The sequence below is a fragment of the Cyprinodon tularosa genome, unplaced genomic scaffold, assembly GCF_016077235.1.
Source record: "Cyprinodon tularosa strain WSP-4 unplaced genomic scaffold, ASM1607723v1 ctg197, whole genome shotgun sequence".
Taxonomy (NCBI): Eukaryota; Metazoa; Chordata; class Actinopteri; order Cyprinodontiformes; family Cyprinodontidae; genus Cyprinodon; species Cyprinodon tularosa.
Window position 1 is genome coordinate 2,204,163 of NW_024038720.1, and position 12,874 is coordinate 2,217,036.

A 12,874-nucleotide genomic window follows, 5' to 3' on the forward strand; every position below is an offset into this window, starting at 1 on the left:
GTGTTGAACTGTAGGTTTGGGTTTTTCTGACTGAGATGGGATCCTTTTTGCAGCTTCAGCGTAGGTTATTCCGAGCTCAAATTTCATTTTTTTAATTTCCTCAGACCTTTTGCTTGCTTCACAGCCGCGATAGGCAGCAGTATGTTCTCCACCACAATTACAGCATTTTATTTTAGCTTCTTTTCCACATTTTCCGTACTCATGTTCTCCTGCACACCTTCCACACCTCTGTTTCCCTTTACAAACTGCTGCAATGTGACCGAATTTTTGGCATTTGAAACATCTCAATGGTGGAGGATTGTAGATTTTGACATTATAGCTTATGTAACCGATGAATACTTTGCTTGGTAATTGCTCTTCCTCAAATTTAATTAGCACTGATAAACTGTCAGATCTTTCTCCGTTTCTTGTTGTTTTTAACCGTTTTACTTCTTTTACTTTTGCACCGCTTATGTTTTCCAGAATCTCTTTTTCAGAAATTTTTAGAGGAACTCCTCCAATGACTCCCCTGCTGATCTTTTTGTTCTCCATTAGGCTGCACTGAACTCTTATCCCGTCAATTTTGTTGATCCGTATTGCTTTGCCTTGCTGGGCGCTGTCTCTGCAGTTAATTAGCAGGTCTCCACTGTACAGAATTCTGGCACCTCTGACTTCTCCGACAAGTTTATTGATGGTTTTTGTTAAGTGAACCGGATTCCAATTTGTAAAAGAGTCTGCCTGATTAACGACTTTGAATATGACTTTGAATTCATTTTGTTGTGCTGTGGAATGTATGGAATGATCATCACTGGATTGTTCTGAACTAGATTCCCCTTGAACTGATCTCTGTTTTTTCCGCTTTTTCTCATTTTTTGATGTTGCTATCTTCCAACCTTCATTGTCACTATTTCCCTCTTCCATCCCACAAGAATCGCTTCCTGTTTCCTCACTACTCACGGCCCAAGACATTTCTCCATAAGCAGCTTCAAAACACGCGCCATGCACCAAACGACCATCCACATCGAAAACTGGTAGCTCCACCTCTAGCAGCCTTAGCATGACCCCTTTCGTCACTTAGGCCCCGCCCATCGTTCTTTGACTCCCAGCCAATCAGCGAATAGACAGGAAGAAAACTCCTGTTTGAAATTATTGGCGCTTGTTGTGCTAGCCGTAGCTACGTGTTGCTAACGAGTTTCTTCTTATTTTGGTCCGAGCTAATTATATAAGGAATAAGGGGTTGTGTAAAGACAAGCAGCCACTGTTTTAACAGGTAAGAAGTATAAATTACAGACAGCTTTTATTGTTATGGCTTCAATGAAGCTAACTTAACGTACCATGCTAGTTAGCATGCGTTTGTCAGCTGTGAAAGAGGCTTTGGTGTCCGTGTTACATCGTGAGCTTCTCTATGTGTCTTATATATTTATTATATATACACGCTATTATTGGTTTCGTCTTAAAAATATGAAAGAACAACAACGTTGGTTGCCTTAAATATTTGTATAGCAACACTTAAATGCATTTTACCGTTAGTCGGTTTCCATTGTCTTGAAATATTAATGCGTTTTTAAAGTAAATGCAACATATCTACCATTTTAGACTAACTTTTTGTTTTGATAGGGACAGATTTCACGTTTGAATTTCAAAATATTTATTAGTAGCTTTAGTCTTTAAATTATTTGACGTATGACATTACCTAGTATAAAAAAACTATAAATAAAAAAAAAAGATTAGTTTCTATTCAATGACAATCTAAATACTTTTTTGGCTTATTCTTTTATGTGCTGAATATATGTGCAATTCTTGTCTGCGTTTCACATGTCAATTTAGAATCCAATCTCTGTCCAATTTATCAATGTTCTGGTTTTTTTAACCAGGATATTAACCTGAATTTAAAGGGAAATTTTTGTGAATAGTGAATCTTGTAAAATCTGGTGATACTCAAAACATTTAAAGATGAAATTAAACCAGCAATGAACCAAAATGGCTTCAACTATGTGCAAACATAGAAGGTGGTCAAAACATTTTAAAGTAGACCGCATAAACCGCTGCAAAAGTAATCAGTCGCTCACTAATAAATTGTATTCACCAAAAATTAAAATTGATCACAGCTTAGTCAATTATGAAACCTGGAGTATTTTTTTGTCAATTCTTCTTAATTTCGAATTTTTACTTCTTTGTTATTTAGTTGTTGTTGTTTTTTATCATTTGTAAATATTCAAGTTTGGCATGTATTCTTGGGCTATTGACACTACTTTGCTTTTGCTAGGTTTTGTTTACAAATTCCAAAGAATAATTTTTGACGAAAGAAGGTTATCGTTATAAGAATTCCAAAGATACAATAGACTAACAATAATAAAATAGACTAAGAAGTTTGTATCCCCCTATTCTTTGTAAGTTCAAAACCTTTTTCTAATATATTTGCTGTTCAAATACCAAATGTAAAACATCCAAGATAAGCAGTTCCTGCTGAAAATCCAAGGCAGATGATGGAAAAAATAATTAGCAGTTGTCTTTTTATTATGCATGGAAGGAATATTATTCTCTGTATCAAATGGTCATGGATTATTGGGCCATCCGAATCAAACTCTTCAATAGCTGATCCTGTTGTATATTTTTTTTCTAACTTTGAAATGATCTGTTTAAGGTTCCTATTAGAGTCAAGGTTGTTTTTCATAAGTCAAAATAGTAAAAAGTCCACTTTTTGTGTCTGTGTTACAGCAGAATTCAAATCACGACAGCACCATGGCGGAAAGTGAGGTATGCAGCCATGTTAAAGTTGTCGTTCGGGTTAGGCCGACCAACGACATTGAGAAGAAGGAAAACTGTCGCAATGTGGTCCAAGTTGTCGACAGCCACATGCTTATATTTGACCCCAAGGAAGAGGACATGTCCTGTTTTGGGGCACAAAGAGTTAGGGGTCGAAACCTCAACAAGAGAGCGAACAAGGACCTGAAGTTTGTCTTTGACCATGTTTTCGATGAGAACTCTACTCAAGTTGACATTTTTGAGAACACAACTAAAGGAGTGCTTGACGGTTTAATGAATGGATTCAACTGCACAGGTAACACTAAGGATGCACTATTTTAATACATGTTATCATTCTTTCCTGATTCAGGTTCATGTTATCCCATCCCTGCAAAATAGCTCATCAATAGAAAGACAATCAGTTTGAAGAAATTAATGGTATAAGAGGTTTGCCCTAGGAGAAGGCATGAATCAAACCTCACTTTTTCTGAATTCCTTTAATATTTTATAAGACTCATGAACAAATTGTCCCTCAACTGCTTTCTCATTACCCTGTAAGAAGTTCTGCATTCTTGATGATTAGTTGGAATTGCTATTTTGCACGTCTGTTCTGCATCAGCTGCCAGTTCGGAGAAAATGGCAGACAGAGAGTACACCGCAAAGAGAGGAGTGGGAGGGGAGTTACTTTATTACAGCATCCAGCCATCATTCTCACTTTACTCCCTCCATACAAGTCGATCCACTTTTTCATCCCGCTGTAAAGTGTAATGTTAAAGTGGTGATGATAAAAAGAAAACACCAAAATAAGTTATTTGGAACTGTCATTAGATGAACAATGATTTGTGTGATTTATGTGTTTTGTTGCTAAATGTATGGGTGTACTTATGTGGTATACATTGGTTTGCAGAGGACTGAATTTAGATTTTGCATATATTTTTCCTGAATAACATTCACTTTCTTCCAAGATTTCAATGAAATACAAACTGCAAGCACCAGTATAATAAAAGCAAACATATTTTGCCGGAATATTTCAACACTTTAAGTTAATTTAGGCATTGGTAAACAGTTTCAGGGGAGTAATCACACTGCTCTGCATCAGCAGTCTGCCATATGTCATTAAGGACCCTGATCTCAGACGGTTTTGAATGTTGACCCCAGACTGAACGGTTTGGATTTTTTTTATTGTTTCCATGTCTGTGCTATTATGGAAAATGATAACAAATACAGTAAAGTATTTGTGTTTGTATTTTCAGACTTTTTTCCATATCCAATTGGTTTTAAGATAAATCCATTAATTGACCACCATCCATTTATTTGTCAGTCAACCACCTGTCCAAACTATTTTGTTTCATACATTTTCCATCCATCTAGCTATTAGTCCTGTCATCCTTTCCTGTTTTTGTCCATCCATCTACCCATATCCATCACTTTATAAATTCTTCTATTCATTCATCCATTGTGCCATTTATTTATCTACCATCCATCAAAACGCATCCGTATTTTTTATATTGGTCTAATCGATCCCAAATATTTGCTGCATTTTTCTTCCTCTATTTACTTGATAGAAATGATACAATGTTAACAAATGTTACACAGGTCTTAATTTATTCAAAAAAGAAACATTTAATAACATATCAAGCAAAGCATTAGGAAGGGACTGCACACAAGTTCAAGGCTTGCCTGCTGAATGACTAATTAATAGACCAATATGGATGCTGAGGGGGAAAAACTTGTTACTATAGACCCAAAATATGACCAGGCTGATGTATCTTGGCCTAAGTCTTGTAAGAACACTGTGTATAATAGCAGCATTTAAAGACCTGGTTTGTGGGCTTGTGTACTGAAATCATAAATTACAAATTTATCTGTTTTTGAAATATCTACCGGTATATAACTTAGGATAGAGAACATTTTCAGTGTATATATAATGTATTAAAATAAATAATCTTTGCATAATTTAGTGGCCTCTTGTTTAGATTCCCATCTACAAGGATTTAATTTAAGAAATACCTTGTAATTCTATAACTAGTTCCATTCATTCTCCGTATTTGCTCAGTTTGCTGTTTCCGTCACTGCATTGTTTGTGTTTGCGTTCCTCTTCCTTTGCAGTAAGCGTTCCTTTTTTATCTCACAGTGTTTGCTTATGGTGCTACCGGAGCTGGTAAAACCCATACCATGCTGGGCTCACAGAATGACCCTGGAGTCATGTACCGCACAATGAAAGAGCTGTTCAAACGAATGGATGATGCCAAGGAAGAGAAAGAGTTTACGGTTGCTTTTTCCTACCTTGAGGTATTTTCTATATATGTGTTTCCACAGAACTGGCTAATTTTTGTTTAGCTGACAGAATTTATTCACAATCCAAGTAGCTTATCACTGTGTGTTTAACAGCATCACTTCAGGTTGTTGTCTTTACCAGTCATGATCTTTTCTGTACAGTCCTGCATTTTCTATGACCTTTTTTCCCAGGTCGGTTCTGATATTATTGAGATTTGCCTTTCACATTATCTCTTTGATTCACAGGTTTACAATGAACAGATCCGAGATTTGTTGGCTAATGTTGGGCCTCTTGCTGTCAGAGAGGACAGCTCCAAAGGAGTCGTGGTTCAAGGCCTCACACTCCATAAGGTTTGTATTATAAAAATAAATGCAGATCCTCCTTCTTTAACTGTAATTTCTTCTTCATGTAGTCTAATTTAGATTCATATTCTATGATTGTATTAAATAACTTTCATGTAACTATATATTTAAATGCCTCACTTATGTGCAGTGCTTTTCATATGAAGAATTAACACAGTTTTCTGGCATATATTATTACATCTCAGAAACATTTTGAGCTTAACTTGCATTTTTATCTTTTTTGTATTTTGTTGAAGTATGGGGGCAATGGAACACATGTAAATGTGCTTTTTTTCATTATTTATTTGGAATACATTTTAGATGTGTGACTATTTTCAAACTTTATTTGAACATGTTAAGAACCTATTCTCTTGATTTTTGACAGCCTAAGTCTGCAGAGCACATTCTTGAGGCTTTGGATTCAGGCAATCGAATCAGGACGCAACACCCAACAGATATGAATGCCACTTCCTCTCGATCTCATGCTGTATTTCAGGTATTCCATTTTAGTTCTATTAAAAGAAGAACAAATCAAATATGGCAGAGGTAAATGTGCTTGTCATTGATGTTAAGTTACATAATAAATATCAAAACCATCTTTTAGACTTGGACTTAGACAACTTTTATTGTCTAAGTTGTTTATTACAGCTTACTTGTACTTGGCTTACTTGCTTACTTTAAAAATATGTTTTTAATTGGTTTGCATGTAATTTCCAGATATATTTGAGGCAGCAGGACAAAACAGCCAGCATAAACCCTAATGTCTGCATAGCCAAAATGAGCTTGATTGACTTAGCAGGCTCAGAGAAGGCCAGCGCCACCAATGCCAAGGGGGCACGCCTACGAGAAGGTGCTAATATTAACCGCTCCCTTCTGGCCCTTGGAAATGTTATAAACAGCCTTGCAGACCCAAAGGTGAGCTCTTGTTTCTTGAATATCCTAATTAAATATCATAGTTAATAACATGTTGATTATCTTTTATGTGGACATTAAGTTTGTTGCTGTTTTTTAAGGCGGTTATTCAAAAACTTGGAAGTCCATTACAGCTTGTTTTTCTTTCAGCAGAGAAAAGGGGAGCATTGCACTTCCCCTGGTACTAATTCCTTGGCTTTTCTCTATGCTCAATGCTCAGATTTTCATTTTAAACATTTTATTTCATGTGATGTATAAAATGTATACCATTGTTGTTCGGCAATACTTAGTGGATATTTTCAAGAGTAATAAACGGCGTGATTAATTTTATGCAGATTTGATAGGAAACCTTGTACAGCTAGCTAATCTTGAAGCCTATGAAAGCAATTGACAAAATATGTTTGTTTGTTTGTTTTTTTTTGCTCTTTATTCAGAATGTAGTTAACTAATATGGAGTAAAGGAAGAGCAGAGTCAGCTGAGTATTTGGGTATTATGTCATTCCAGCTGCATACATTAACCTGGCAAGCAGTCTTCTCATTTTACACACTAGTCTCAAGAAACGAGACACAAGCAGTTGATATGCATTTAGGAAGTGCTGTACAAACCTACCACTGCCATGTTGAAATGCAATCCATCTTCAACAGGTTGCAACTTTATTCTTGGGTTTGAGATTTTCATCAGGATAGTCTAGTTGTTGCTTTTCTTTGCCTACCTTTTTTTTTTTCGCTCTCTCTCTCTCTCTCTTTTTGAGAGCTGCTGTCATGGATTCCTGCTCTGCCCACCACAGCTTTCCTATGCTGTCCCTCATGGTTATTGGTCCAATAAAATTGATGTTGTGGTTGGTGTTTAGAGGAAAGAATTTCCTCACTTGTTTCTTGACTAAGAGGGCATTCATTTGAGAGATCTGAAGAATGTTTGCTGGTTCTGTTTGGGCTTTTGGCTCTGTCATCTTCATATTAGGCTGCATGTATAGAGCTTTCTGTTGCAAGTTGCTTGCCTTAGGCGATGGCCATACTTAGGCTGATACATCAGATGAAACGCTCCTTTTCTCCCTCTTGCCCGTGATCAAACCCAGTCTATCACATCTGCAAAAAATGGGACCTATGTCAGCTGCAATTACACAAATACACTATTATTTATTAGTCTGAATGACAACAATATTCTTTTTCAAAAGTGTTTACATGTTTTATTTTTTCTTTTCAATAAAATGACATAATTCCTAATTGTTCTGTTTTCTGATATGCGTTAAAAGTTCTCTGTTTTCCAGCTCTGGAAACATTTTTAAATATGTTGAACAGATGGCATTTGTAAAAATCATGTAATGTTTTGACAGCAGAAGCTTCTTTTGGGATTTTCTCAAGCTTTTTGTCCCCGCAACCACGTTTGGTGACGGCAGGCATGTATCTGTTTGAGATTAATAACATTGTATGTGTTACAAAAAAATCTGACACTGGTGGGCTAATAAAAGCTGTAATAGCTGTGCAGTCAAAACAAGGGTTTAGTCATCTATGGAATGTCATAAATGTACTGCACTGTTCTCAGAAACCATGTTGTTTACTTTTTGTTGCCTTATAAAGAGCGGCCGGCTCTAGTTTAAAATGGATATTTTCCCACATTAATTCTAACACTCTGAGGTCTTTCAACCTCGGTGTAGGTGCATTTTTCAAAGGACAGAAAACCCTCTGACCCCCAGATTGGACAATATGCTCCTTTTTTTTTTTTTTTTTTTTTTTTACGTACTTTAACTGCAAATATTCAACATCCTAGAGTCACTGACAGTGTGACTCACCTAAGCAACTGTAGTATGTCTAATACTATTATTATTGGCTGAGCTGCAGAGTGCTGCAGAAACACCGGATCTTACAATTGTACACTGTTCTAAATCGTTTTTCCAGTTAGGTTTATTGGTTCCTACTAATCAATGCAATGTAGCAATACCTCTGTTGTGGTCCAAATGGAGATGCAAATAAAGGCAACCTTTGTATGTAATTTTTCATTTTATTCTGGTTAAACATACTTTATATATTTGTAAGTAACCGCAGTGACCTCAAGGTTTATTAGTTTTATTGACTATTTTCCTTTTTTTCTATGCAGTCTGTAAGGACACTAGCTTACATTGTGCAGATAATCCTTATGTTTTTTATTTCATCTGTTTCAGAGTAAGAAGGCACATATACCATATCGAGACAGCAAGCTGACGAGGATACTTAAAGACTCCTTGGGGGGCAACTGCAGAACTGTTATGATTGCCAATGTTAGCCCATCATCCAAGTCCTACGATGACACCCACAACACACTTAAATATGCCAATAGGGCCAAAGAGATAAAGTCCTCGGTCAGTGCTAAAGCTCTCACATAGTTAACACTCTGTGATATAATGGCAATGAAAATTGTAATTGAATTTATGAAATCCTCTGAAAGCATTACACATTTCTTTTTCATACTTATCTTTCAGCTCAAGAGCAATGTTGTGAGTCTCGACAGCCATATTGGTCAGTATGCTGTAATCTGTGAGAAGCAGCGGCAAGAGGTAATGAGGCTACTGCTACTTTTATTTGCATCAGTAACAGCTTCCTGACTTTATCTCTGTGCTTTGTTTCATGCTATTTTTTTTCCAATATTTTTTTTGCATCAGATTATCCAGTTGAAGCAGAAACTAAAAGAATATGAGGCTAAGAACACAATGCCTGTGGCTTCCAACGTCATCTCTTCCCAGAAACAAGAAGAGTTCAAAAGGTAAGCCTGTGATCTGACTCCCAAGGAAACCTACAGCATGTCACCCTTTTTGATTTGTCATAAATCTTTTATGGCACACCCTGTTATTAGAATGAAGACACCCTTCCAAGCACAAGATTGAAGAGCAGTGTAATTAACTTGTTACTACAGCAACCAATACAAAATTCTTTTGTCTTGAGAAGGAAAATCTTACCTGATCACTTGCAAATGTCATGGGGTCAGTTTTTGGAGAATTTAATCAGTTAATGAGACACTCCATAAGGTGGGTGAAATTGATTTTTCCCCTTTCTGTGTTTCTCTCCACCTTTTTCCCCAAACTTTTCCCAAGTTGGAAAAGCTTATCCTTGCATAATGCAGCGAGTGTACTCCTTGGTTCCCTAGGCTAGTAAGATGCGAGAACAAAAATGTAACAACACAGCTAACTCGCTATGTTGTAGGTTTTAACTTCTACAGACTGTGGGTTCTCCCTCTTTTAGTGTTTCAAGGTTCAAGTAACGGATAATGCACTCCTCGTCTTCTTAGCCAAACCGGGACGTGTAGGCAGCAGTCTTAGCGGAGACTTCCCTCTCCAGACACATATTTTCCACCTCTGCTGAGGGAGGCCCAATGTGTTCCCAGGTCAGCAGAAAGTCATAGATCCTCCAGCATTTACTGGGCTGTCCTTAGGCCTCCTACCGGTGGGACGCACCTGGAACATCTCCACAGGGAGGTGTTAAGGGGGCATCCAAAAAAAATACGACCAAACACCGGTTTCGGTTGTACAGAGACAGGATGACCCATAGTAAAAGGACTCCTGACTCTACTACTGGAGCACCCCCAACACGACATTATGCAGGACACAGTCAAATGCCTTCTCTTGGTCCAGAAAAAACATGTGGACCAGTTGGGGCAAACTCTCAAGCACCATCAAACACCCTGCAGAGGGTGTACTGCAGGTACAGTGTATCACAGTCAGGATGAAAACCAAACAGCTCTATCTGAAGCTGTGGTTCAACAATCAACGGGACTCTCTTCCACAGCATCCCAACACAGGCCTACCAGGAGAGACTGAGAAGTGCGTCCCTTTAGTTGGAACACACTCTTGGGTCTCCCTTCTTATGGACGCGAACCACTACCCCAGTATTCCAGTCCATGGGCAATATCCCTGACCTCCACATGATGTTGAAGAGGAGTATCAACCAAGCTTTTGGCTAGGAATATTTCATAGGGTGTACATCTTGATGTATCACATCTTTAGGCTTTTATGGTGGTCCAGGGGTATCCTCCGCTGGAGAATTTTGAAATGAGGACTCCTTGAAATGCTATTTCCTACATTTTCAGGTGAACTTTTTGTTTTTGTTACAACACTACTTTTGACCTGATTTTGGGAAGTATGTGTGCTTGAATAGGGACATGTAATTAAGAAGACATGAGATAATTTTAGGTACAATATTATGTTTTATAGGTTAATTAAATCAATCAGAAAATATGCATTGTTCACGTCGTGATTTGAGCAGCAAAAAGCGTCTGTTGCTTCATTTTTGATGCTTCAATGTCAGTTGAACATCTTTGATGCTCCTGAGGCATTTCCAGTAAAGTGTGCACAGATGCGTCTGATGCACGTGCTGCTCTTGTGTTCAGTGGCAGAGATTGGCTTTGGTATATTTGGTGTAATAAGTGGGTAAAAGGTAGTTTTAACATTTTTTTTTTAATGCAACAAAATCTACCTCAAAAAATTGCCTGTGCAGTCAGTTCATCAAGATCACGATCCTGCCTTAAAATATTATTTTGCTGTCGGAGCCGTCGGAGTTCAATTCAATTCAATTCAGTTTATTTATATAGCGCCAAATTCACAACACATGTCATCTCAAGGCACTTTACAGTTCAACCAGATCATACAGTCAAATTGATACAAAGTTTTCTATCTAAGGAAAACCAGTTGATTGCATTGACTCATTGACTCAAATACAATCCCCCACACTAAGCATGCTTGTAGCGACAGTGGAGAGGAAAAACTCCCTTTTAACAGGAAGAAACCTCCAGCAGAACCAGGCTCAGTGTGAGCGGCCATCTGCCGAGGCCGACTGGGGTTCAAGGAGACAGAAGCAGAGATACAAAAAGCAGCTGTAAAAGGCGGCCCCGTCCAGGAAACACACAGCCAGGCAGACGAGCTCCAAGGCAGCTCCCATGCCAGAGGACGAAGAGAGCACATCCACTCAGTCACGGTCAGAGAAACAGGACCACACTGGAAAACAGGCCGATCTCCAACATCTATTAACAAGGGTGTTGATAGAAGCAGCACAGCTGATGTTTCTTTCCAGGATGACGTCACAGCCAAACAGGAACAGACGAGGCAAAGCTACTCTGAGGAAAAGCAGAGAGAGCAGAAGGTTAGAGATTGAGCTAACAGATTCTGCAGAATAGGAGAACAGAGAGAGAATGAAGCAGAATGATGAAATGGGGGTCCCTATGTCCTCCAAAAGTCTAAGCCTATAGCAGCATAACTATAGAGATAGCTCAGGATAACCTGAGCCACCCTAACTATAAGCTTTATCAAAAATGAAAGTTTTAAGCCTAGCCTTAAAAGTAGACAGGGTGTCTGCCTCACGGACTAAAACTGGTAGTTGGTTCCACAGGAGAGGAGCCTGATAACTAAAAGATCTGCCTCCCATTCTACTTTTAGAAATTCTAGGAACCACTAGTAAACCTGCAGATTGAGAGCGAAGTGCTCTGTTAGGAACATAAGGAACAATCAGATCTCTGATATAAGATGGAGCTTGGCCATTTAAGGCTTTATATGTGAGAAGGAGGATTTTAAATTCTATTCTTGATTTAACAGGAAGCCAATGAAGAGAAGCCAGGATAGGAGAGATATGATCTCTCTTTTTAATTTTCATTAGAACTCTGGCTGCAGCATTTTGGATCAGCTGAAGGCTTTTAACTACAGTTTGTGGACTTCCTGATAGTAAAGAATTACAATAGTCCAGCCTTGAAGTAACAAATGCATGGACTAGTTTCTCAGCATCACCCCTGGACAGGATATTTCTAATTTTTGCAATGTTCCTCAGATGAAAGAAGGAAATTCTAGAAACCTCTTTGATATGGGATTTAAATGACAGGTCCTGATCAAAAATAACACCAAGATTTTTTACTTTATTATCTGAAACCAGTTTAATCCCATCCAAATGAAGTGACTGGCTAATCAGTTTCTTTTTCAGAGACTCTGGTCCAAAGACTATAACTTCTGTTTTGTCTGCATTCAGAAGCAGAAAATTAAGAGTCATCCAGGTTTTTATGTCTTCAAGACATGCCTGTAATCTATGTAATGGGTTAGCTTCATCTGGATTTATAGACAGATATAGCTGGGTATCATCAGCATAACAGTGGAAATTAATCCCATGCTGTCTAATAATTCTACCAATTGGGAGCATGTATAAAGTAAAGAGAATTGGTCCTAGCACTGATCCCTGTGGTACTCCACAGGTAACCTTTGAGCGTGTTGAAGATCTATCATTAACATGAACAAACTGAATTCGATCAGATAGATAAGATTTAAACCAGTCTAGTGCTGTTCCTTTAATTCCAACAAAATATTCAAGTCTTTCTAAAAGAATATTATGGTCAACTGTATCAAATGCAGCACTAAGATCCAACAGGACGAGCACAGATACAAGTCCATTATCTGAGGCCATGAGAATATCATTAGTGACTTTCACCAGAGCTGTTTCAGTGCTATGATGAGCTCTAAAGCCAGACTGAAACTCTTCAAAAAGTTCATTATGGTGGAAGTGATCGCAAACTTGTTTGGCAACTACTTTCTCAAGAATTTTGGATAAGAAAGGAAGATTGGATATAGGTCTATAATTGACCAAGTCATCTGGGTCAAGAGACGGTTTCTTAAGC

The 12,874-nt window shown here is 37.9% G+C and overlaps 2 protein-coding genes across 3 annotated transcripts in view; one reads left to right on the forward strand and one right to left on the reverse strand.

The window, feature by feature from the left end:
- mettl15 (methyltransferase like 15) overlaps positions 1 to 1,036 on the reverse strand; it is a 102,400-nt gene extending 101,364 nt beyond the window's left edge. The window contains exon 1 of the mRNA XM_038283698.1: positions 1,021 to 1,036. The gene's annotated coding sequence lies outside the window, so the exon portion shown is untranslated. The remainder of the gene's footprint in view (positions 1 to 1,020) is intronic.
- Positions 1,037 to 1,093: 57 nt separating this feature from the next.
- Positions 1,094 to 12,874, forward strand: part of kif18a (kinesin family member 18A) — a 36,472-nt gene continuing 24,691 nt past the window's right edge. Inside the window, exons 1-9 of one of the 2 annotated variants that reach the window (XM_038283953.1) lie at positions 1,094 to 1,249; positions 2,698 to 3,040; positions 4,859 to 5,016; positions 5,248 to 5,352; positions 5,729 to 5,839; positions 6,061 to 6,258; positions 8,415 to 8,591; positions 8,712 to 8,786; positions 8,892 to 8,992. In XM_038283953.1, the coding sequence (XP_038139881.1) occupies positions 2,722 to 3,040; positions 4,859 to 5,016; positions 5,248 to 5,352; positions 5,729 to 5,839; positions 6,061 to 6,258; positions 8,415 to 8,591; positions 8,712 to 8,786; positions 8,892 to 8,992 (1,244 nt within the window). In that variant the 5' untranslated portion in view covers positions 1,094 to 1,249; positions 2,698 to 2,721. The remainder of the gene's footprint in view (positions 1,250 to 2,697; positions 3,041 to 4,858; positions 5,017 to 5,247; positions 5,353 to 5,728; positions 5,840 to 6,060; positions 6,259 to 8,414; positions 8,592 to 8,711; positions 8,787 to 8,891; positions 8,993 to 12,874) is intronic. The other variant, XM_038283954.1, reaches the window with a different exon arrangement.